The 23178-nt window shown below is 38.2% G+C and overlaps 1 protein-coding gene across 1 annotated transcript in view; it reads right to left on the bottom strand.

Moving 5' to 3' along the window:
• The window catches only part of NALCN (sodium leak channel, non-selective), a 346536-nt gene that overhangs the window by 55321 nt on the left and 268037 nt on the right, over nt 1-23178 (bottom strand). The window contains exon 18 of the mRNA XM_067536921.1: nt 11743-11816. Coding sequence (XP_067393022.1) covers nt 11743-11816 — 74 coding nt within the window. The remainder of the gene's footprint in view (nt 1-11742; nt 11817-23178) is intronic.

The raw sequence follows: 23178 nt of genomic DNA, 5'->3' as shown, positions 1-23178 counted from the left end.
AAAAGAGGGTCACAGCCAGTCTGACTGTGAAGTGCAGGTGAGCAATATTTCATTAGACATGAGAATATCTTGTTAATTAAGTCTAGGCTCTAGAAAGCATTTTATGATTTTATTTTATATGTACCCATTTGTTTCCAATACTTCTACTTGCTATTACTTGAATCTCTATATTTAGTTAAACTTACGTTTGATTTCACTATAAACAAATCTAAGTGCTATGAGTTAAGCTGAGTGGTGACGTGAGGCGAAACCAGTAAGCTGGGTGTACTGTTTCTTGAGCAGCAGCAAATCTCTGAACACTGTGAATGTCCAGTGACCCAAGGGCTGGATGCTGCTGGAGAGACTTCAGGGTTGGAGCATTCCCATTGATAACCTGTAGAGTAACAGCAGGGCCGGCAAGGCCTAGAGGGCAGTGCTTGTCGTGCCTCTGGCCAGTGGAGTTGTGGAGCTGACCCACCACTGACACAGAAAAAGCTTCCCAATGCCAAGGGGTAGCGAGTTGCCTTATAACCCTGGATACCCCTGGAAAGCATCACAGAGTACTCCACCCTAATAGGAATGTGGGCATTTTCCTTGTACTGACTGTAATAAACATTTTTGCTGAAGAAAAAAATAAAAGTTACACTGAAAAAGATGACATGAATACTTGATGCTGAAAGAAAGGATATTTATGGCAGAGGAGTATTTGAAGAGGTGACATTTGTGAAAAAATCTTCACTTGCCAAGAACACTGAAATTTTGGCTTAGCACCCATGGTCTTATCATGGACTGATCTTATTTTTGTGTTCCATCTTCTTCTTTCATCTGAGTCACAAATTGATACCTTGTTCATTCAACCATCTAACTGTTGCATCGTCAAGAGTAGCAAGGTGCACTCTAATTGTGCACTGCTCCACCACTTGTTTGACTGTCTGCATTGCTGCCCCACAGTTACACTGTCAAGGTTGGCTAAATCAAATGGTGGCACCGTGGCAGTCACTCTGGCCGTTCCAGTCAGTAGTTGGTTAAACCTAATCCAGGATCTATGTCCAAGGTTGCAACCAGGTGGATGTAAGTTAGGACTTCTGAAATTCATCAGTGAAACTTTTGCATAAACCAAATACAAATATCTCATAACTTTCTAAAAGCAAGTTGACTCTGGAAGGTGCAATTTCCCTATTTTCAGTGGATCTTGCTTAATATCTGATAACATAAGTGAGTACTATGAATGTGAACCCTTTGGATACATCACACTATTCACTAACACTTTGGGCCTTTGAATATATGTTTACTCTCACTGTCTTCAATATTGTTGCACAATTATATGTGACAGGATGCAATCTCATGAAGGCAATTATTGCTTTATAGGGGATCATTTTTTTCTTTCCAATATTTCTGTGGACATCTGTTTTCACTCTTCTCTGCTGTTTTCCCTCTCTTGGTTTTAAGCAGATGGGTGAAAGGAATGTGGATCCACTGAGAGATCTGTAATGAAAATAAGGTTATAATGCCAGTCTATATTTTTCATCATCCTTTACACCAGTATTCCAGTAACATGTAATACAATACACTCATTACAAGAATCAGAAATATCAATGCATTTAAGAAAATTGCAGTATGTCTTGCAGCGCAATACAATTTACAGTAGCTCAGCCAATATCTGAATACAATGAATTTTAAAGCATTATGTGATACAGGATAATGTAATATAATCATTTCAAGAGACAACAAAAATATTCTTTGAATAACTATGTAATTTCTGTGTAAAGGAATAGATAATCATTATTTCCTGGAAATGGATCTTACCTGACTTCATTAGAATGACAGTAAGGCTCTTCCAATGCAGAGACAATAGTAAGTTCTGATGCGTAGGTTCTTTCTTGTAATGGCTTCTCACTGAGATAATGGGATGGCTTGTATTTGTATCTTTGTGGATATGAATTACTGTGCTCTTAGGCACATACCTCTGCGTTTTAATACCCAGAAATGATTGTTTCCATTTGTGACTTCCACATAAACATTTTCACTCACATGCTTGTACACAGCTCACTTGGAAACCTGGTGGAGAACACAATCTCTTGCTGTGCATAATAAAAGAGAATAATGCTTGTAACCAAATGCTAAATTCTTCCTGTGACTAGATTTTTATGTCAGATTATTAACTGAATAATGAAGCCCGTTAAACAAATAATATAAAAGAACAGACCAGTTGAAAGACTATTGTCAAGATTTTTAAAATGTAACTGCCTAAAGTTTGGTTCCCAAGTCCAAAATTAGGTGCCTACATAAGTGGTCTGATTTTGAAAAATGCTGAGAGTCCAGCAGTTTCTATTGAAATCAATGGAGAAATTATGAAATGCCAGTGCTATAGGACTGAGATCAAGTGACTTGAAATAGATAACGCAAATTGTCAGTAGCAATGCGCAGGGAAGTCTTCCATATTCACAGGGCCACAGATGATGTGATAGAGAGGCCAGCTGTACAAGCTCTATTGATTTCAATGGGTGTTAGTAGGATTTTCTTCAGCACCTAGGCTTCTAAGAGCCTAACTGCATCTTAAGGCACCAAAATACTCTTAAAATCTAGCCCTAAGTGCTCTGCACTCAGTTAAGAGTTCAGAGTAAATCCTCTCTGAGTTTCAGGGGTGTGCACAGGAATAAAAATTTGGCCACTTTTGGAGGGACATGTACTGTGCCCCTTGTGGCCCCGTGGCTGGAGAAACCGGCTCTTCCCACCATGGCAGGAGGAGCTGGCTCTCCCCCAGTGGCTGGAGCAGCAGGCTTTGCCCCTGGTGGCCCTGAGGCTGGAGGAGCTCGCTGTCCCACTTGGCCAAAGGAGCTCTCAGCTCCTGCCGTAACCCCAAAGGGGCTCGCTCTCATCCCATGACCACAGGAGCTGGCTCTCTCCACTCTGGGCTGAAGAAGTTTGCTCCTGCCCTGGCCCCAGAGGAGTTCTGTGCCCCTGCTGATTACTGGGGGTGGGGCCATGCCCCTGCTTTTCCTCCCTTGTGCATGCCCCTGCTCAGTATGTATTGGAGTTGGTTAGAAAATTTCAAAACTTTGAAATTTCTTTGAAAAATGGGGTAAAAAACATCACCAAATCACAATTTCCTCCTCTCTCCCCCAAATCACCAAACTTTGAAATTTCTTTGAAAAATGGGGTAAAAAACATCACCAAATCACAATTTCCTCCTCTCTCCCCCAAATTCCATTAGATATTAGAGAGATTGGATGTTCATGTAACGTGTAATGAGAGAGATAGGAAACAACGGGAGAGAGACAAGTAGAAACATGTCAAGCTGGTTGCAATGTTTACTTGCTATGCAAAGCTCTGGGCACAGTTTATCCCTTCCTTCTCAGGAAATGCAGCTGCAGCAATGTGCTTTGGGTTGATTTCTATATGCACAAAGGAAATGAAGTATTTTTAAAAAGAACAAATTACTGCTCAAGTTAGAGGAAGAAATTACACTGATCCTACAGGGAATATTATATACCATACATTACCAGAAAAAAACTGACAGGTCCAAAGTCATGAATGAAAGGGGCAGCAGCCCTTGAAATTATTTCTTTCCCATTTTAAAATTTCTGAAAAATAAGCAAAACAGACAATAGTTCAGCTAAATACTCCATGCTACTGCAAACTGTTGAACACTTTGTGGATACTTTATAATACTGTACCTTCCACTAACAGTATGAGGCCTCTTGCTTTGTGTAAGGTGGTGTTCTGTGTTGACTTTATCGGGGAGGTCTGCTTCTTGCATCAAATATAGATTCCCTTCTTATGTTGCTTGTTTGAGGCTTGTTTCATCAATGAATATCATTTAGTTGAACTGCGCAAGAGTCCCTATCCACATTTTTGACTGCTTCATACAACTCTCCTTGTGAATCCTTTGAACAGAATCTTTAACAGAAGATGGCAATGCCCCATTGGAACACCCGGTACACAAAATATTATCATCCTCATTCATTACTGATGATGATAGGTTCTCACTGAATCTTTCCATAACACCATCCCATGCTTCCAACAAACTTTTGTCATGGTTGTCTGGGATAACCTAGTATTCATGTTCCTGAAGAGCGGGGCACACACCAGAAAGATCCCAGTATCCATTTCTGTTATCTTATAGATTGAATTCATCATGACACTGTTTGGACAGCAGGCCAAATGCACTTTGTTAACACAATCAAACAACACTACATTTCAGATGTTCAGTTTGACTGTATTGCTAAAACAATTTGGATCTGAGTGGTCAAACAAAATGGAGTATTAATGCAACTTGAATATAACAAAGTTTTTCTTCCTGCATTCCTTTTGTGTGCTGAGATGTTTCAAAAAAGAAAAGACAGTAAAAAATAAACTTGTCTTCTGCAGTGTCTGTGCAGTCTAGCATCTAAAATGGCATATTTACACGCTCTCCTCTTTAGCTCTCTTGCTTTCTGGTCTTCATTCTTGCCCTATTGTCTAACCACTCTCTCCTACCAGATGTGTGTCTGGGTATTTCCTTGGATTAAAGATGAGCCAGTCACGGAGCTTGCTTCATGATGAGCCATTAAATGTATGGAGCTCCCTTAGCACAACAAGTATAAAAAGGGGCAACATTTTCCAATGAGGAGACACTAAGCAGCTCCTGAAATTCTTCATGTTTGACTTTGCGGGAGACTAAGTGGAATTCACTGGCAGGCTGGGTTTCTGATGCTCTAAGAAGGATGCCATGTTTTACATTTTTGCTGCTGATCATGACAGACATATCTGAGATTAGTCATACTAGTTGCTTAAAAAAATTATAAGTATCCAATCCTAAAAGTTAACAAAAAAGGAATCACACACTTGAAAGAAAAACCTGATTGACTTAGAGTTGAACTTGTCTTAAGTGACCACTGAAGGGACCAACACAAATTGGTTGCTTAATGGAGAAGGCCTTCTAATAAAGATACAAAAGCACTGTGTCCAAGGATACTTTGGGTTTGTGTCTTAAAACAGGAAGTTGCCTAATCAGGGTGGCCCATTATAACAACATATTAATGGCCTTGAGATAGTTTAATCAGAGACTAGATAAATATAAAATATGTCATAACTTTTTTCTGAAAGAGTTAGGAACTTGATTTTCATTCATTCTGATATGCATAAAAGGTTGTGTTTTGAAGAATGAATTTATAAAAGCAGTTGAATAATCCACCAGAATACCAGCAAACTAGTAAAACTGAATTTTTAATTCACGCACTATAGCATCTTTTTAATGACTCACTCAAGACTGAGTTTCAGACATAAGATAAATGTTCCTCATTCATTCAGCTGTTTATACCAACTGAAAGCTTCACTTTTGCATGAGATATGCTATTCTTTCCAGCTCAGTAAATGTCAGAAAAGCTTTGTTTGGAATAGTGAATACATTGTTGTTTATACTTAGCACTAGTTTACAATCTAGCTCTAAAATCAATTATAATGTAAAGCAAATCAAAAGCCACTCAATCTAATGGGCTTATTTCCAAAACTGTCAGAATTCATTACTTAACGATGACCTATTCTTTGGAGAAGTTGATTTTTTTTATCCCAACAGACCCTGAAATTTAGACGTTGCTCTATGTATATGATATGATGTGCTGATAGGAAAATGGCTCAGAATTGGCAGTACAGGAAACAGCCTTAGTGTTGGTCTGCGAACCTATATGTGATCCAGAACTATGTTCTGTGTTATTGACAAAATCTTTATTTTATTCATACAGCACCCAAAAAATGTGCTAGACACTTTATAGGACAAATAGAAAGATATGACATGGCCTCTGCCTCATGGAGCTTGCAAACTATTAAGTGAAGGAATATGCATATGCAGCAATAGGGGGGTGATGAGGTAAGAAAGCTAACGCTCACTCACAATAGTAGGGTAGTGTGGTTATACGTGTGTATCTTGATGGTTCCAGTGTATTTACACTAACGTTTTTAGGGAGAAGAAGATGGTGGCTGATTGAGCATTCCATGCACAGGGGGCAGCATGTAATAGAGAGGGGAATGGGGGAAGAAAACAAACATGAGGAGAGTGGGGTCAAGGCTGGTGGTGCAGAGGGAGTGGGGAAGCTCAACAGGAATGGCTGGTAATTATTACATAAAACATAAAGGTGATGAATAACTCTGTGAATCAAGCAGATATTTAGCTGTCATCCAGGATGCTGGCTCTGGTGGCAGAGGGGCAGTTTTATTAGCCCTTACAAAAGCTATTTTTCTAGACTTTGATGATTCCAAATGACAATTAATTCATGACTGATCCTGGATGCCATCTTCAATTCTATTTCCTTTGGTCCAAGTTCTGCTCTTGGAAGGATATGTTGGGCCACCACTGCCATCAATGGGAGCATTAAGTGATCATCCAAGAGATACATAAAGATGGGATTCATCCCATTGTATACAATCTGCATTCCTTCTGTTTATGTTAAAATATTTAGAATTTGATAAAAATGTTCTTTAATTACAGTGGGCAGTAAGGACAAAAAAGGAGGCACAAAGCATAAAGCCGCAAGAACAGAATTAAAAGGTTTTTTTTGATAAAATAATTTGAGCAAACTGAAGTTGCTCCAGAGCAGCTTTAATTTAGAGCAGCACGTATACCCATCTTCATCCATACAGAGAATGATTAAAAGCCTTTTAGAGGAAATCTTTAGAGAAGGGGGTCAACTTGAGCTACTACTCAGTGTTTTAGGCACAAACAGCATTTCTTTCACTGTCAGGTCTGTAATGTACCTGAAATTCAAATGTCTCAGCTACTTTTATTAATAATAAAAAGATAAAAAACTATAATCTTCGTGTGAGTTTGAGTTTCTCTGATTCCTGTGAACAGTATGCTCAAGTTAATCTGTGATATTTTATCTCATTTACACCCAGCTTTTTTTTCTTTTTGCAAGATCCCTCTTCGAGGCTCCACTGTCATAGAAAAACTGATGTTTAATGACTTTCTGCACCAGCAAATCCATCATTTATGTTGTGAAAATAATACAGACACTGTGACCCCTATAGCAGGCCCAGTAAATATAGTATAGAAAAGGCAGCATTGGAATCAGCAGGATATGGAAAGGTTTGAGGCACTTACTCCTTGTCAAAAAAGCTACCTGTTCCTCTTGCTCACAAGGAGGCTGCTTCTTTGTTAATGAATAAGCTACACTCTTGGAACTATTACTCCTTGAAGGCCCTGTGCATCCATGTTTGTCTGTGTGTAAAAGGAGGCTGTGCTGGCAAACATTTTGCCTCACTGGCAGGATCCCATTCCCATTAAAATTCCACCTCCTATGAAACCTTCACTGAGAGGGGACTCAAGGGTCAAATGTTCCCAGTGAGACCTTGGAAGCATAGATTCTGCAGAAGCCATGCTCTGAAGGTACAAATGGGAATTGGCTCCTACCAAAGCAGAGAGAAGGGGGATCTGCATGGCTGCCCCTTGCAGTGAGAGCCAGATAAATTACCAGGAATTCACAGGTTCTGAAAGCAAAATTTCTGACTTCTTCTGAAGGAAGGAAACCTCACTATTCTGATGGAAGAATTCATAGGAAACTATGCATTTCAATTGTACAGTTTCCTTTGTTCTACATGAGTTATTCTTGCATGTGGAAGAATGGAGCCTTAAGAAGACAAAAGCAGCCCAGGTTTAGATTTCCTGTGGGATACTGTCTGAGCTGAACTTTGAGCTGACCGACGCTTTGTGTAACCCCAGTGGAGTCAGTGGAATTTCATGACTATAAATCAGCAACCTGTGTGGTTTAGTCAAATGCTACTGAGAAGCCAATACATAAAAATGTATTATAAGGCTTTTGACTAGTATATAGAAACTGCTTATTTCTCCATGGGACAATTTCTATAAGATACAGTTATGTAACTGAAATGCTTATAAAAAGAGTATTAAGTTTAATTTGCAAGGAATACTTTTGGCCTTGCAGTCACATCTTGACAAAGGGTATTTAGTTGAATTGCTAATTGGTCACATTTACCATCATTTTTAAAGAATGCTAAAGTTGTGTTAATATCTACAGCACTTACTGATTCTTATTCTTTAGGAATATTAAAAAGAACAAAAAAGGTGGCTGCTATAATTTTTCTCAAATTGCATGTAATTAAGAGGCACTTTTCCATAATATTCACAGTTCAGACTTGCACTGAACTCCTGTAATTTCATACTGGAGTGCTCCTCAAAGCATTGCAATATTTATGCTCATTTTCACAACTATATTTTTCTAAGCAGTTATTTCTGGTTTGTACTGCTATTTCCCTATTTGTGGTAATTTAGAATATATATTGTAGGTGTGCAAGCTTTGATGACACACAACTGTAGATAGCAACAAACTAATAGACTCATACACTATAAGGTCAAAAGGGACCAATATGATAATCTAGTTGAGTGGTTCTCAACCTTCTCAGACTACTGTACCCCCGGTCAGGAGTCTGATTTGTCTTGCGTACTCCAAGTTTCACCTCCCTTAAAAACTACTTGCTTACAAAATCAGATATAAAAATACAAAAGTGTCATAGCACCCTAGTACTGAGAAATTGCTGACTTTTTCATTTTTACCATATAAGTATAACATTAATTGATTGGAATATAAATACTGTACTTATATTTCGGTGTGATACTTGAGCATGTTTTTTACTTGTGAGCTGTGTCTTAAGCCTGAGCCCCCGGCAGCGGGGCTGAAGCACATATTTTAGCTTTGTGGGACCTCCTGTGACATGAGGCGCCAGGCAATTGCCCTGCTTGCCATCCTCTAATGCTGGCTCTGCACTTGTGACCCCCCTAAATCTGTCTGTGACCCCACTGGGGGCTGAAACCCCCAGATTGAAAAACACTGATCTAGATGAGTTGATGTACCCTCTGAAAGACCTCTGAGTATCCCCAGGGGTATATATACCCCTGGTTGAGAACCACTGATCTAGTCTGATCTCCTGCACAACACAGGCCACAGAACTTCATCCACCCACTCCTATAATAGACCCCTAACCTAAGACTGAGTTATTGAAGTCCTCAAATAATGATTTAAAGATTTCAAGGTACAGATAATCCACCAACAAGTGACCTGTGCCCCGGCTACAGAGGAAGGTGAAACCCCCCCAGGGTCTATGCCAATCTGCCCCAGGGGAAAATTCCTTTCTGACCCCAAATATGCTGATCAATTAAACCCTGAGCATGTGGGCAAGACTCACCAGCCAGACACCTATGAAAGAATTCTCTGTAATAACTCAGAACCCACCCCATCTAACATCCCTTCACAGGCCATTGGGCATATTTACCACCAGTAGTCAAAGATCAGTAAATTGCCAAATTAGGCCTTCCTGTCATACCATCTCTTCCACAAATTTATCAAGCTCAGTCTTGAAGTCAGCTAGGTTTCTTGCCCCCATTGCTCCCCTTGGGAAGGCTGTTTCAGAACTTCACTCCCCTCATGGTTAGCGACCTTTGTCTAATTTTAAGTCTAAGCTTTCTGATGGCCAGTTTATATCCATTTGTTCTTGTGTCCACACTGGTGCTGAACTTAAATAACTCTTCTCCTTCCCTGGTGTTTATCTCTCCGATGTATTTATAGAGAGCAATCATATGTCCCCTCAGCCTTATTTTGGTTAGGCTAAACAAGCCAAGCTCTTTGAATCGCCTTTCATAAGGCAGGTTTTCCATTCCTTGGATCATCCTAGTAGCCCTTCTCTGTTCCAGTTTGAATTAATCTTTCTTTAACATGGGGGACCAGAACTGCACACAGCATTCCAGATGAGGTCTGATAAACACATTGTATAACAGTACTAACACCTCTCTATCTCTACTGGAAATATCTTGCCCGATGCATCCTAGGAAGCATTAGCTTTTTGCACGGTCACATCACACTGGCAGCTCATAGTCATCTTGTGATCAACCAATACACCCAGGTCATTCTCCTCCTCTGTCATTTCCAACTGATGCATCCCCAGCTTATAGCAAAAGTTCTTGTTATTAGTCCCTAAATGCATGACCTTGCACTTTCCACTACTAAGTTTCATCCTATTTCTATTACTCCAGTTTACAAGGTCATCCAGATCTTGTTGTATGAAAGATCCTGGTCTTTCTCTGTATCAGCAATACCTCCTAACTTTGTATCATCTGCAACCTTTATTAGCACACTCCCACTTTTTATGCCAAGGTCAGTAATAAAAAGGTTAAATAAGATTGATCCCAAGACTGATCCCTGTGGAACCTCCCTCCAGCCTGACAGTATCACCTTTCAGTATGACTCATTGTAGTCTCCTCTTTAACCAGTTCCTTATCCATCTTCCAATTTTCATATCAATCCCCATCTTTTCCAATATAACTAATAATTCTCCATGTGGAACCGTATCAAATGCCTTACTGAAATCTAGGTAAATTAGATCCACTGCATCCCCTTTGTCTAAAAAATCTGTTATCCTCTCAAAAAAGAAGATCAAGTTGGTCTCGCACAATCTACCTTTTGTAAAGTCATGTTGTATTTTATCCCAGTTACCATTAACCTCAATGTCCTTAACTACTTTCTCTTTCAAATTTTTTCCAAACACCTTGCATACTACCGAGGACAAACTAACAGGCCTATAAATACCTGGATCGCTTTTTTTCCCTTTATTAAAAATAGGAACTATGTTAGCAATTCTCTCGTCACATGGTACAACCCCTGAGTTTACAGATTCATTAAAAATCCTTGCTAATGGGCTTGCAATTTCATGTGCCAGTTCCTTTAATATCCTTGGATGGAGATTATCCGGGCCCCCCGATTTAGTTCCATTAAGCAGTTTGAGTTTGGCTTCTACCTCAGATATGGTAATTTCTACCTCCGTATCCTCAAACCCATTAGCCCCCCTGCCACTATGCCTAAGCTCTTCATTTGCCTCAGTTTTCAGTTAGGCTAAGTATTTGTTTAAATAGTCAGCCATGCCTAGATTATCCTTTACCTCCACCCCCTCCCCATCCTCAGTGCTTAGCAGTCCCACTTCTTTCTTTGTTTTCTTCCTGTTTATATGGCTATAGAATCTTTTACTAATGATCTATACATTGTTGGTACAGATTTTACACATAATTTGAATGTTAATAATATTAATTTAAACCATGTAAAACAAAAACTGGCATGAAAAGCTACAGTAAGGTGAGAACTCAGGATAATTTTATGACATCATTCTTGCTCCTCTGAGACACACAGGGTCCTGACTACATCCTTTCCTCATATTGCTGAGCATGTATTGGGACTACTTATATAAGTGCTCACCCCTGTAAGGGTTTCACAATCAGCCCACAGAGTTCATAATCGACTGGTCTTGTTTCTATATTTTCTAGTGCAAGTCTTACACAACTCATTTATATGTTTGGTGGGAGAACTCCACTTGGGTATCTGTGCAAAATTGTGCTGGAATTCCCAGGCATGAGTGCAAAATAGAAGTACTTTTGAAGAGCATTATCTTGGTTAATTCCGAGGGAAAAGTGAAAAAAGCCAAAATATGACCCCATGTTGTAAAACATGATCCCTTTTTTGCCAGTGTGTCCACAAATAATAAACTTTAAGAAAAGAACATGTTATCTTTGGTTATTATCATTTACACAAAGAGGTAAAAACAAGTTGCGTTTTTAATGCAAGCAGATACACTGGCACAAATATTATGCATACATTGTAAACTGACTTAATACTTTAACACTCACGCAGAAGCAACAGATCAGAAATAATTCATTACTCATGAACAGGACCCCATTTGTCATATAAAAGACAGAAAGCATCAAATCAAATCACCATTGTTTGTTACCTAAGGATTTTATTGATTGCTGTCTCCTTTTCCAGAAGATTTCTTGCCCTGATGCTGAAAACAGATTTACGGAGCTATAAAATAAAACAAGACAGTACAATTTTAGTTGCTATATAGACAGTAATGGTTAAGTGCATTGACAGACTTGTCAACACATTATGTGAATACACTTCAGCAGAAAAACATGTTCATAAACAAGTATAAATTACAACATAGTGGCCTCCATCATAAAAGTCAACATTTTCCCTGCTCCTCTGTCATTGACCTCCTGTTGATGTCTCCAATTGAGGAGAGGTGGAAAACGATCAAAGTGGCCTTCTCCACAAGGTGCAGACTGATTCACTGCTATCTCCAGTGATGCCTGAGGTGCTAGCCTCTTTCTGTTATTGCCTGTCCACCTCACTCCTGTGCTGCTTCTAGAGGAGGAGACAGGGTGAGCACCAATATCTGATCTTCCCTCCAGCATTGTTGCATTGGCTACCTTGCATGCCTTATAGGCTTCCATCCCTGCCCCATTCAGTTCTCCATTCTGTACTACTACTGGGTGAAGACATGGCATAAACACCTGATCTGCTTATCACTGCCACTCAATTCCCACTGAACTGCTTCCTGCAATGGAGGTAAGAACATAAAGACTTTCAGAGCTGCTGCCTGATCTGCCTTGCCTCCTGCCCTGGTCATCTAAGCTGTTTCCAGGTGAGGAGAAGGAGGCAGCATAAAGTCCATCTTTCCTCTGTGCCTGAGGAAGCCAGACAGATATTTTCCCCTGCTGTGCTATTTTAATTAGATCTTTTTTAGAAGTAGACCTTCTTTGTTTCTGCTTGTTTGTTTGCTTCCTTGCTCCTGGTAAATACCAGGCATATTTTCTGAGGATTATTTAAGCCTTCCTGGAGATTAGGATAAAGGGACAGACATACTACAAATGCAGGGCATATGACAGATTCAAAGTTACACAGAAACCCTCTCCCTTTATACACATTTGCACATCTCACTGCATTTATTACACATTGCAGCACACATTTTGGGACTGGCTTGATTACTTTGTAGGAACCAATCCCTGTACAACATGCTCTCTACATGCACTGTCCATGTTCAACCTACTGTTTACCTCATTTTTACATTCCCGACTTATTTTGTCCATAACCTTTAAGTAATCATCAGAGAAAAATTTAGGAGTTTCTAGCAATTCCAATCCTATGTTTGATCAGTCTGAAATAGTATCTTTAGGCATATCTCTTTAAAGCTATTTATTATAGATGGACCAGAAGTTGGGCTTGTTTCGTTCATGTGTATCTGGCATAGGGTGTGTACGTACGAGGTCTTCAGAAGACTACATTTTTGGGTAGTAAAAAAAGTTAAAGCAGCAGGTGTTTTTGTTTCTCTCAACTTGCTTTGATTCGTGATAAAACTTCTTTATTTTCCATACTTTCTATGTTCTCAAAATATATTAATATATGCCAGGTGACCTTAAAATCGTCACTGTTTTGAAAGATTCTATCATTTCTTGATCAAAACCATACCATAGAGATGGGTAACGTCATTGAAAGCAGTAATTTTTTTTCCAAACAGCTGTCCTTTTCAAGTGTGGATATTGTATGCTTTGTAAGCTCCCTTCCTATGCCCACTTTTAACCTTTGTAACCTAATAATAAGGTTGATTATTTTTAAGAATAATTTTTATAAAGTAAATCACAGCAACATTTTCAAAGCACCAAAAACTGTAAGATGTGGCTTGAAACATTTCAGGAAGATCATTGTTTTTTTGGGAAGGTAGGTGTGTATGTTCCCCAAAGAAGAGAAACTAGATGTTCAGACTGTTGAATAAGAAGTGGAAGTTAAACAGAAAATATTAGTATGCAAGCTAAATTATGACTTAAGTGACATCACAGAGACTTGGTGGGATAAGGCTCATGACTGGAATATTGGTATAGAGGAGTACAGCTTGTTCAGGCAGGAACGACCGGCAGGACAAAAAGGGAAGAGGTGTTACCATTCTACATCAAGAATATATACATTTGCTGATCAGTTGAAATTCTCTGGGTAAAGATAAAAGGGCTAAAAATAGGGTGACATCATGGTAGGAGTCTACTATAGACCAACAAATCAGAAAGAAGAGATGGATCAGGCATAGAACAAATAATAGGAATATCCAAACACAAGATCTGGTAGTACCCAGTAGTACCCAGATATCTACTGGAAAAGTAATACAGCAAAACACAACATTTCCAATAAGTTCTTGGAATGTATTTCAGATGTGACATAGTGCTGGGCAGCAACCCCTTAGCCAGCCCTCTGTCATGCCAGCCCCAATTAAGCGAGGTAAATTGGAGCTGGCTAGAGACACCTGTACCTGATTTGTGAAGGGGATGCAACTTTCTGCCTAATTAGCCAGAGGCTACATACAGGTCCAGGTGAAGGAAGTAAAGGGAGGAGAAACCAGGGATCGGAACGGGAGCAGAGGCTCTGCCTGCCTCGCTGCAGAAACTCCTGAGGCAGTTAGCCAAACTGTATGCTGTAAGAAGGTGGTGGGACTCAACACAATTAATATTAACAACAAGGGGGAAGGAATGCAAGCCAAAACAGGGAAAAACAGGTTACAATATTTAGATAAGTTGGATGTATTCAAGTCAACAGAGCCTAATGAAATTCACATTAGGGTTCTTCGGGAACTAGCTGAAGCAGTCTCAGAAACATTAGCAAATATCTTTGAGAACTCATGTAGGGTGCTTGAGGTCCCAAAGGGCTGGAAAAAGGCAAATGCAGTACCTATAAATTATATATCAGTCAACCTAATTTTAAAACCTGGAAAGACACTGGAACAAATTGTTAAACAAGCAATTTGTAAGTAACTAGAGGATATAGGATTATAAGGAACAGATAGCATGGATTTGTCAAGAACAAATCCTGCCAAAACAATCAAATTTCCTTCTTTGACAGGGTCATCAACCTAATAGATGGGGAAAAAAAGTGACACGATATATCTTGATTTTAGTAAGGCTTTTGACATACTCCCAATGACAGTCCCATAAACAAACTAGGGAAATGTAGTCTAGATGAACTTACTACAAGGTGGGTGCACAACTTGTTGAAAGGTCATACTCAAAGAGTTTTTCTCAATGGCATCAATGATTCTCTGTCAAACTGGGAGGGTGTATCTAGTGGGATCCCACAGGGATCAGTCCTGAGTCAGATACCATTTAATATTTTCATTAATAACTTGGATAATGGAGTGGAGAGTATGCTAATAAAATGCGCAGATGACACTAAGTTGGGAGGAGTTGCAAGCACTTTGGACGTTAGAATTCAAAGTGACCTTGACAAATTGGAGAATTGGTCTGACCATGAAATTCAATATAGGCAAGTGCAAAGTACTTCACTTGGAAAGGAAAAATCTAATGCACAGCTACAAAATGGGGAACAACAGGGTAGGTGGTGGTACTGCTGAAAAGGATCTGGGGGTCATAGTGGATCACAAATTGAACATAGATCAACAATGTGATGCACTTGTGAAAAAAGGCTAGTGTCATTCTGGGGTGTATTAAAAGGAGTGTTGTATGCAACACACAGGAAGTAATTGTCCCACTCTACTCAGCACTGGTGAGACCTCAGCTGGATTACCTTGTTCAATTCTGGGTGCCACAGTTTAGGAAAGATCTAAATAAATTGGAAAGAGTCAAGAGGAGAGCCACAAAAATGATAAAAGTTTTAGAAAACTTGACCTATGAGAAAAGGTTGGAAAAACTGGGCATGTATAGTCTTCAGAAAAGAAGACTGAGGGGAGATGTAATAAAACCATCTTCATATATGTTAAAGGTTGTGTTAGAAAGAGGACTGTGATCAATTGTTCTCCATGTCCACTGAATGTAAAACAAGAATGGGCTTAATTTACAGCAAGGGAGATTTAGGTTAGATATTAGGAAAAACTTTCTAACTGTAAGGATAACTAAGCACTGGAATAGGCTGCCAAGGTAGATTATAGAATACCCATCACTGGAGGTTTTTAAGAACAGGTTGGACAAAACATCCATCAGGATGGTCTAGGTTTACTTTGGCTTTCCTCAGAGCAGGAAGTTTGTACTAGATGACCTCTCAAGGTTACTTCCAGTCCTACATTTCTATAATTCTATAATACCTACTATATGTATATATCGGTAATAGACTATTCTGTAAATAAAAAGCATTCAGATTTATTGACTACTTATAACAGATCTGTTTAGCATTGGGATGTGGATTCATAATACTGTATATATGTATGTTTACATGAGTACTTGCACATATATAAAACATATTTTTTATGCATCTGGGTTTAATGTGATTCTCAATAGCTCATCACAAGTTTAGTGGATTTATGAACATGGTATCTTGCTGTGGATTTAGATATAATTGAGATTGCTGAGAGCAATGGCAATTTTTTGTCAGATTTTTTTCTTCTAATATCAATGATTACCAACTGTTGTAACTGAAGAACTGATTTATTTTCCTAAAGTTTTCCAATATTGAGAGGTGTTAGCAGTGCATATATTTAGGCCCCAATCCTTCAAACATGTTTAACTTTATGTAGGGTGAGTAGTCTAATCAAAGTCAATGGGACTACTTAGACCATAAAGTAGAGCATGTTTTCCACTGATGGCAGTAATGCCTATATAATCCTCATTTGCAACATGTATACAATCCAATATAAATTGTGACTTGCCTATGCACTTTAAAAGTTGTTTATACCTAATCTGAGCATAGGCAAAAAGTGCAGACCCACTTTACATGTGCACCTTTGAAGATTTGGCCAACAATATCTGGGAGGGGCAATATTGAGGAAAAATTCTTTAGTTTGCCCAAATTATCCAGTTCTCATATTTAAAGGCAGAAGTCAAGATTCAGTCAAGTCTCAACAGTCAAAAAGATTCATCCATTTCAATTACTAATAGGCCCACTAGAGAAAAACCTCATTCAGGAAAACATTGCAGTATTTTTTACATATTAAATATTTTTTCTTAAGTTATTTTATATATTAGATAATTAAACCAAGATGCTCCCTACTTAAGTTTCCAGATTTACATAGTGTCACAGACAAAAATGTAACAGTATTGAAAGTGAGAACATACAATCGAGTCTGATGATTGCTACATCTTTTAATAACATCTTCATGTGGCATGCTGGTATATAGAGTGTGGCAATTAAAAACTTGTGTTGCCTGCAGAGTTCCTGAATCGTGTAGAGGAAATTTTTTATTAGCTTTAATGTAGAAAAGACAATACTTGATCACATGACACAGATTTAAGTAAGTATATTATACTCTATTAAGCTTATTTTAGGTTATAAGGATTTAGCCTGCTGTTTTCTTTTATTATATATTGTAAAGTGCTATAAAGACTCCCTAAGTATATTGTTATTAGTTATTTATTTGTTATTTATGCGGCCCATAAATGTGAATAGTGCAATGACTACAGTGTTGTATAACCTTTTATTGTATTGCATTATTACTTCTCAGTGGAAGACAGTGCCATGACTTTGCCTACACCATCTGATTATTGTTAAATATGCTCTTAAGAACTTTTGTTTTAAAGGACTCCTGCAGGTTATTTTAATCGAAGTGGAACAGCTGTGACAGGTCAGCAAACCACTCTTAATGCTTCATGGATAAAAAGATTTTAGATGGATGTCATGGAAAACACATGCTACCAGGAAACCATTATTAGGGCTCTTGTCTTGATTCACAGACTCCCTAGAATGTATTTGTGCTGGTGCTACCTGAGAACACAGAATTAAGAAATCATGTACCTGTCTCTAATGTTTCTTCAACAAGTGCTGGCATATTTCATTATGGTCACTGACAGAGTGGATTTAAAACAGCCAAGTTACTTGATCCTGATAGTGAAAGTCTGACTTTTTATTCTTTCATTTTTCTTAGGAAGAGGTAGTTACCCAAAATGCATAAGATAATGCAACAAACCATTCTAGCATACACCATTAAAAAAACCAAAACCACAGAGCAATATAGCTCTGCAGCATCACCTACTGCTTTAAAAGGGTATTGCACATATTTGAATGGTAAATTATTTTTTAATTTTAAAGATAACAATTGTAGAATTCCCAGGCTTTTCTTCCTGGATAAAAAGATTTATATCATGAAATAGAAATCAAAGCCTCACAGGACAATACTGATTTATTAATGATGCTAGATCAAAGCTAATGATTATGGTCCAGTTCCTGAGCTCATGTAAGATGGCATAGTTCTATTGATTTCCTCTGAGGATCGGGTCCCGGTGATGGAAAATATTACTGAGTACTACTGAATATTCAGATTTTGCTATATTTATATATCCGAGCAGCATTGTCTGATGTACAGGGGAGAATTGCACAGGGATAACTTTTTTAATATTAATTTTACAGAGCAGGGTGTACTACAGGAAAGTGCAAATTACATGATATTAATTTTGATATTACACCAACAGGAAGTTGTTAACAGAAGCATGAAGGTTAGTGCAGGTGCATGTTTTGTAATAAAGGACCAGGATTCATAGTGGACAAAGAAGTATAAAACCTTGGAATGTTTTGGGGACCACTGATATGGCCAGAAAAGGTAGATGTAATATACTTTTCCATGGTAACCACTGAACTTTTCTTCTAAACATTAGGAGTTTGCAGTTATGTAATGCTTAATGGCAATGCAATATTTTAAATGTAATTACTATTTCCCATCTGTAGAAACATATGGAAATATTTTTCTGTTCTATCCTAAGCAATGCAAGCAAGAAAATAACATCCACCATGTGTGCTTTACTTGGGAGTTTGGTAGATGATGTGTGGTGGTTATATATCTATCTATCTATATATATATATATATAGCATTTCTGAATAAAGAGCTTACTGTATATTATAGCTGTTATTTAAACATATAATCTGTATTTAGGGTGAAAACATGTAAGAGTTCTTGCAATATATCAGCATAATTTTCAACAAACAATGAGAAAATCTTATGTCAGTTTGAACAGAAACTAGCCAACAACTCAACGTTAAATTACATTTTGGGGACATTCAAACTCACTAAAAGACATTTTGCAGATCACCATTTAAATCCATACGTGATTTATTTGTTAAGTAACATTGATCCTTTTGTGCCTATTCATTCGAGTGCCCACTGACTTATTTCGACAGCAGTCTACTGGCTCTCGACCTGGCTGATGATGACACTATCAAATGCCTGGGCACATTGCGCATATGCTGATCTATTTCTTGCTTGAGGAGCTCAGATACCATAGAGATGAGCACAGTATAAGTACCAAGATAGACAGACAGCCTGATAGGTAGCTAGACATGTGGGATTCCATTGTCAAAGGTAATCAGGCACCTAAGGATGCACATAGACATCTAGTGGGATCTTCTAAAGCACCTAAGCTAGTTAGGTGCCTAAATCCCATTGAAATCAATAGGAATTAGGCACCTAACCTGTTTAGGCTCCTTTCAAAATGCCTAGGTGCCTACCTGCATTTTAGATGCCTAAATACCTTTTAATCTGGCCCTTAGATGAGACTGTCTCCACAGAGCTGTCAAGAAAGTGAATTTCCATTGCATCATTCCAACAAGGAGCCAGGACTTGTCTTTCTTCATCATCTGAGTGGAATAGGAAAGGAGTTCGTCCCTAGCTCTGTGGCACCTTCAAAACCCTCAAAGCTCTGACTCCTTCCTTAGTGTTCCAGGGAATTCATGGTTGGTTCTGTAGGAGTCATACTGCTACAGAGGGCTATCAGGAATGGGAGAGTGATTATGATAATGCTGACAAGGTTTATTCATGATGCCTCTCAGGGCTTGAATGGGAGGATCTAGCATTTCTGTCACCCTTAAATCTTACCCCTGTACCACCTCCTCTTTACACACAGAACCTGGTCTGCATGGAGGAGTTTCTATGGGTTCAGGGTGACCGATGCTACAGAACTGACATTCCTCCCTTCTGTGAATTGTCATACCAAGATCTGACATATCAGCATTCTCTCCCCTTACAGAAACAGGGAATGTGATCTGGACACTTGTGTTGTGCATCAAAGCCTTAAAAATTTCAAGTGGAACACTGAGGAAGTGGAACACTGAAGCTAAAAGGAAAAGATTAATTATGGAATCCAAAGAGCACCTGAAATTTTTAGTCTCTAAATTTAATTTCTATTGGATGATAACTATGCAAATTGGGGAAGACAATTAGGTCCTTTTTCAGTTTTTTGGATACAATGCCTTGAGCAATGATGATAAAGCACTTAAAAATACAAAAGGCAAGAGAAAGTCCGTAACAAGAACAGTTCATATGGATTAATGTTGTTCCTTCTTCTGTTCTCAAGACAATCATGGTCAGAGAAGTGAAGTATTGTGTGCTGATTACACATGCATGCATGCAAACAGACAGTATGGTACTTTGAACCATGGTGTTCAACAAGCTCGACTTTTTCAATATTCTGTAATTTGATGGATTGGACATATCAACCATTAGCCACAGATTCGTTTTGCTGAAAACATGAAGTAAAACTTTTCAAAATTCATAATACAGAAAGAGGTCTGTTGGTTCATTTCCAGACAGGGAGCTGAAATATTTCACTACATTTTTAAAATATTAACTTACTTTGAGAAACTGGAATGAGAACAGACATGGGACAAAATTTATCTTTTTAAAAAACTAAGACTAATGAGAAGAAAAATGAAAGAATCATAAGTCATTCTCATAATAGCAGGTAGATTGTTTTAATGGCCTTTCTGAATGTCACAGTTAGTTAGATTTCTGCAATATCTTCTGATTGACATAAACAGTTAAGACTGAAGAATTAAAGTCTGTTTTATGTAGTGGCTTTATAAGCAATCTGTAATACTAGGACACGGGTGAGAAAGTCAGTGAAGAAAGAGTAACTAATGAAGTTTGATTGAAATCTGTTGATCCATTTACACAAACTTTCTTTGTTTGAGTTCTGGAGGCCGGGTAGATAACACTACTATTGGGTGTGTTAATTTTCCAAAATGCAATCCTTACTTTCAGCTTTGGAACTACCATACCCATGTTCTGTTATTTTCTAACTATTCAGAGGAAGTATGATAACCAGAGTGTTCTCCCAGGTTAATAATTAGAAAAGGAAAAGTTAGAATATTCTGGAAGACAACAGAATGCAGCTGCATCATTTGTCCTAATATCTTGAGTCACAAAAACATTATACCCAGAATAAAGTCCCTATGAGACTGTGATAGTAGGTGACCATTAACATGGGAAGTGGATACTCAGTGAAAACCATTCTATTTGTAAACAAGGATTTCTGAATATAGTTTTCTTATCACTTATTTGTATTTATTTATTTATTTATTTTAAGGGAAAATATCAGGTATGAAATCTTTGAGCTTCATCTAACAACTCCCATTGAAGTCAATGGGTCTCTTTTCATTTCCTTCAGTTATTTTTATTATTTATTATTTGTATTAATGGAAGCTACATTGGAACATTAAAATATGCTTTAAAATGTGTCAAAGACTATTTAAGCTATTGCAATTAAAACCGCTTTCTCAAAGTAACATTCCTTTATAACACTTGCATGGAACTGATTCCTTTTTGCAATTAGCACAGAAATAATTAACAAAAAAAAAAAAAAAAAAACTGACTGCACATCAGGATAGGAGACAGTGGAACAAAGAGTGGATAACAAAATAACAAAACAATAACAGCTAGTGGAAAACTGGTGGATATAATGTATTTGGCATTTTGAAATGCTTTTGATAAAGCCCCATACAAGATGCTACCAAGGAAACTATGTAGTCATGGTATGAGAGGTGAAGCACTGCTATGGACAAGAAACTGGATAAGACACAAAAACAAATAGTCCTGTTTAATATATGAGGCAGCGGGAGGGAGTGTGCTGTGAAATGGTAACATTTGCAGATAACACAACATTGTTTACATTAGATAAGACTAGAGAAGACTGTGAGGTGATACCAAAGAGGCCTAACAAAGCCTAAGCAAATGGGTAGCATAACAACAGATGAAAGTCAATGCTGATAAATGCTTTAGAAAGAATGATTTCTACTGTTCATGTGCATCACTGTTAATCATCTTTGTTGCTAACTCAGGAAAAAGGCATGGGCAACATTGTGGACAGCTCAGAAAAGTGTGTTCAATGAGCAGCAACTGTTAGAAGAGCAAACAGCGTATTACGATGTATAAAGAATGGATTGGATTGAATATATATATATATATATCATAATGCCACAATAAAAACAGGTGTGTTCTAACTTTGAATTCCGTGTTCAGTTCTGATCACCTTATCTTGAAAATAAATACCAGAGATAGAAAGGCGTCCTGAACTAAGGGATGAAAATGAATAGAGGAAAGATTTCTATATGAGGAGAGAATGAAAACCTTAGTACTATTTAATTTGATGTAATTACAAAGGAGGTGAATGAGAAGGTACATGATGGAATAAAAAATAATGAATGGCATGCAGAAGGTAGATTGGTCACTCTTACTTACCCTTTTTAATAAAAAGAAAATTGAGACACTGAAAGAAACTGAAAGACAACATATTTTTACACAACACTGTAGCCTATGGAACTCTCTGTCACAAGATATAATTGTTACAAGATATCTCTCAAGCCCTCTTAGCAGGATTCAAAAAGATTTAGCTGTGTATGGATCATGAGAACATTCCTGGTTACACTAGACAGAATAAAAATGTGAGAGAGATAGAGGCCTTGCTTTAGCTGAAACTGAAACATGTTCTTCATCTTAATTAACAATGATCAATATTAAGACAGAGACTTTGAGTTGGGCCCTGTATTCCAGGGGGAGCCAGTGCAGAGAGCAGAGCACGGGGGTGATGAATTCATGGTGATTTGTGGTACTCAGCAGATGGACTGATGAGTTTTGTACCAGCTGTAGCACATGCTTAAGTGCTTGGATGAAACAGGGATAGACTAAGCACATATTTGAAGTTCAGAAGATGTTTAAATGTTTTGCTGAATCAGAGCCATTAACCCTCATTCTTCAGGGTGTACTTCAGCCACTAATTAAGAGGGATAGGAAGGAACTTCCTTTATGAGCAGGTCATTTCATTATGAAGTTTTTTGCTTCAGGTCCACAGCACCTGACACTGACCATTGCTGGATGAAGAATGCTGGGTTAGATGGATCATTGTTATGATGTAATATCTCAATTCCTGTTTCTATTATGGCCCCTGACAGTTTTGTGAATCTGCAAGTAAATAAGATACTTGGTCCCATCTGGGTAAAATCCTACAAAGTGATAAACACTTTTTGTGAGGTACTGTGAGCCCTCAACTCACACTGAAGTCAAACAGATTTGAGGACACTTGGCACTTCCTAGCAGACCCACCAAGGATCTGAGGAAGTGAAAATGAACACCCCTGGCCAATCCTCCTAGCCCCATCTCACCATCAGCAATGTATACTTATTGCCATGACTT

The sequence above is a fragment of the Emydura macquarii genome, unplaced genomic scaffold (assembly GCF_026122565.2).
Source record: "Emydura macquarii macquarii isolate MOO-44397 ecotype Brisbane River unplaced genomic scaffold, CSIRO-AGI_Emac_v2 contig_3671, whole genome shotgun sequence".
Lineage (NCBI taxonomy): Eukaryota > Metazoa > Chordata > Testudines > Chelidae > Emydura > Emydura macquarii.
This window is presented reverse-complemented; position numbering and strand designations above follow the sequence as displayed.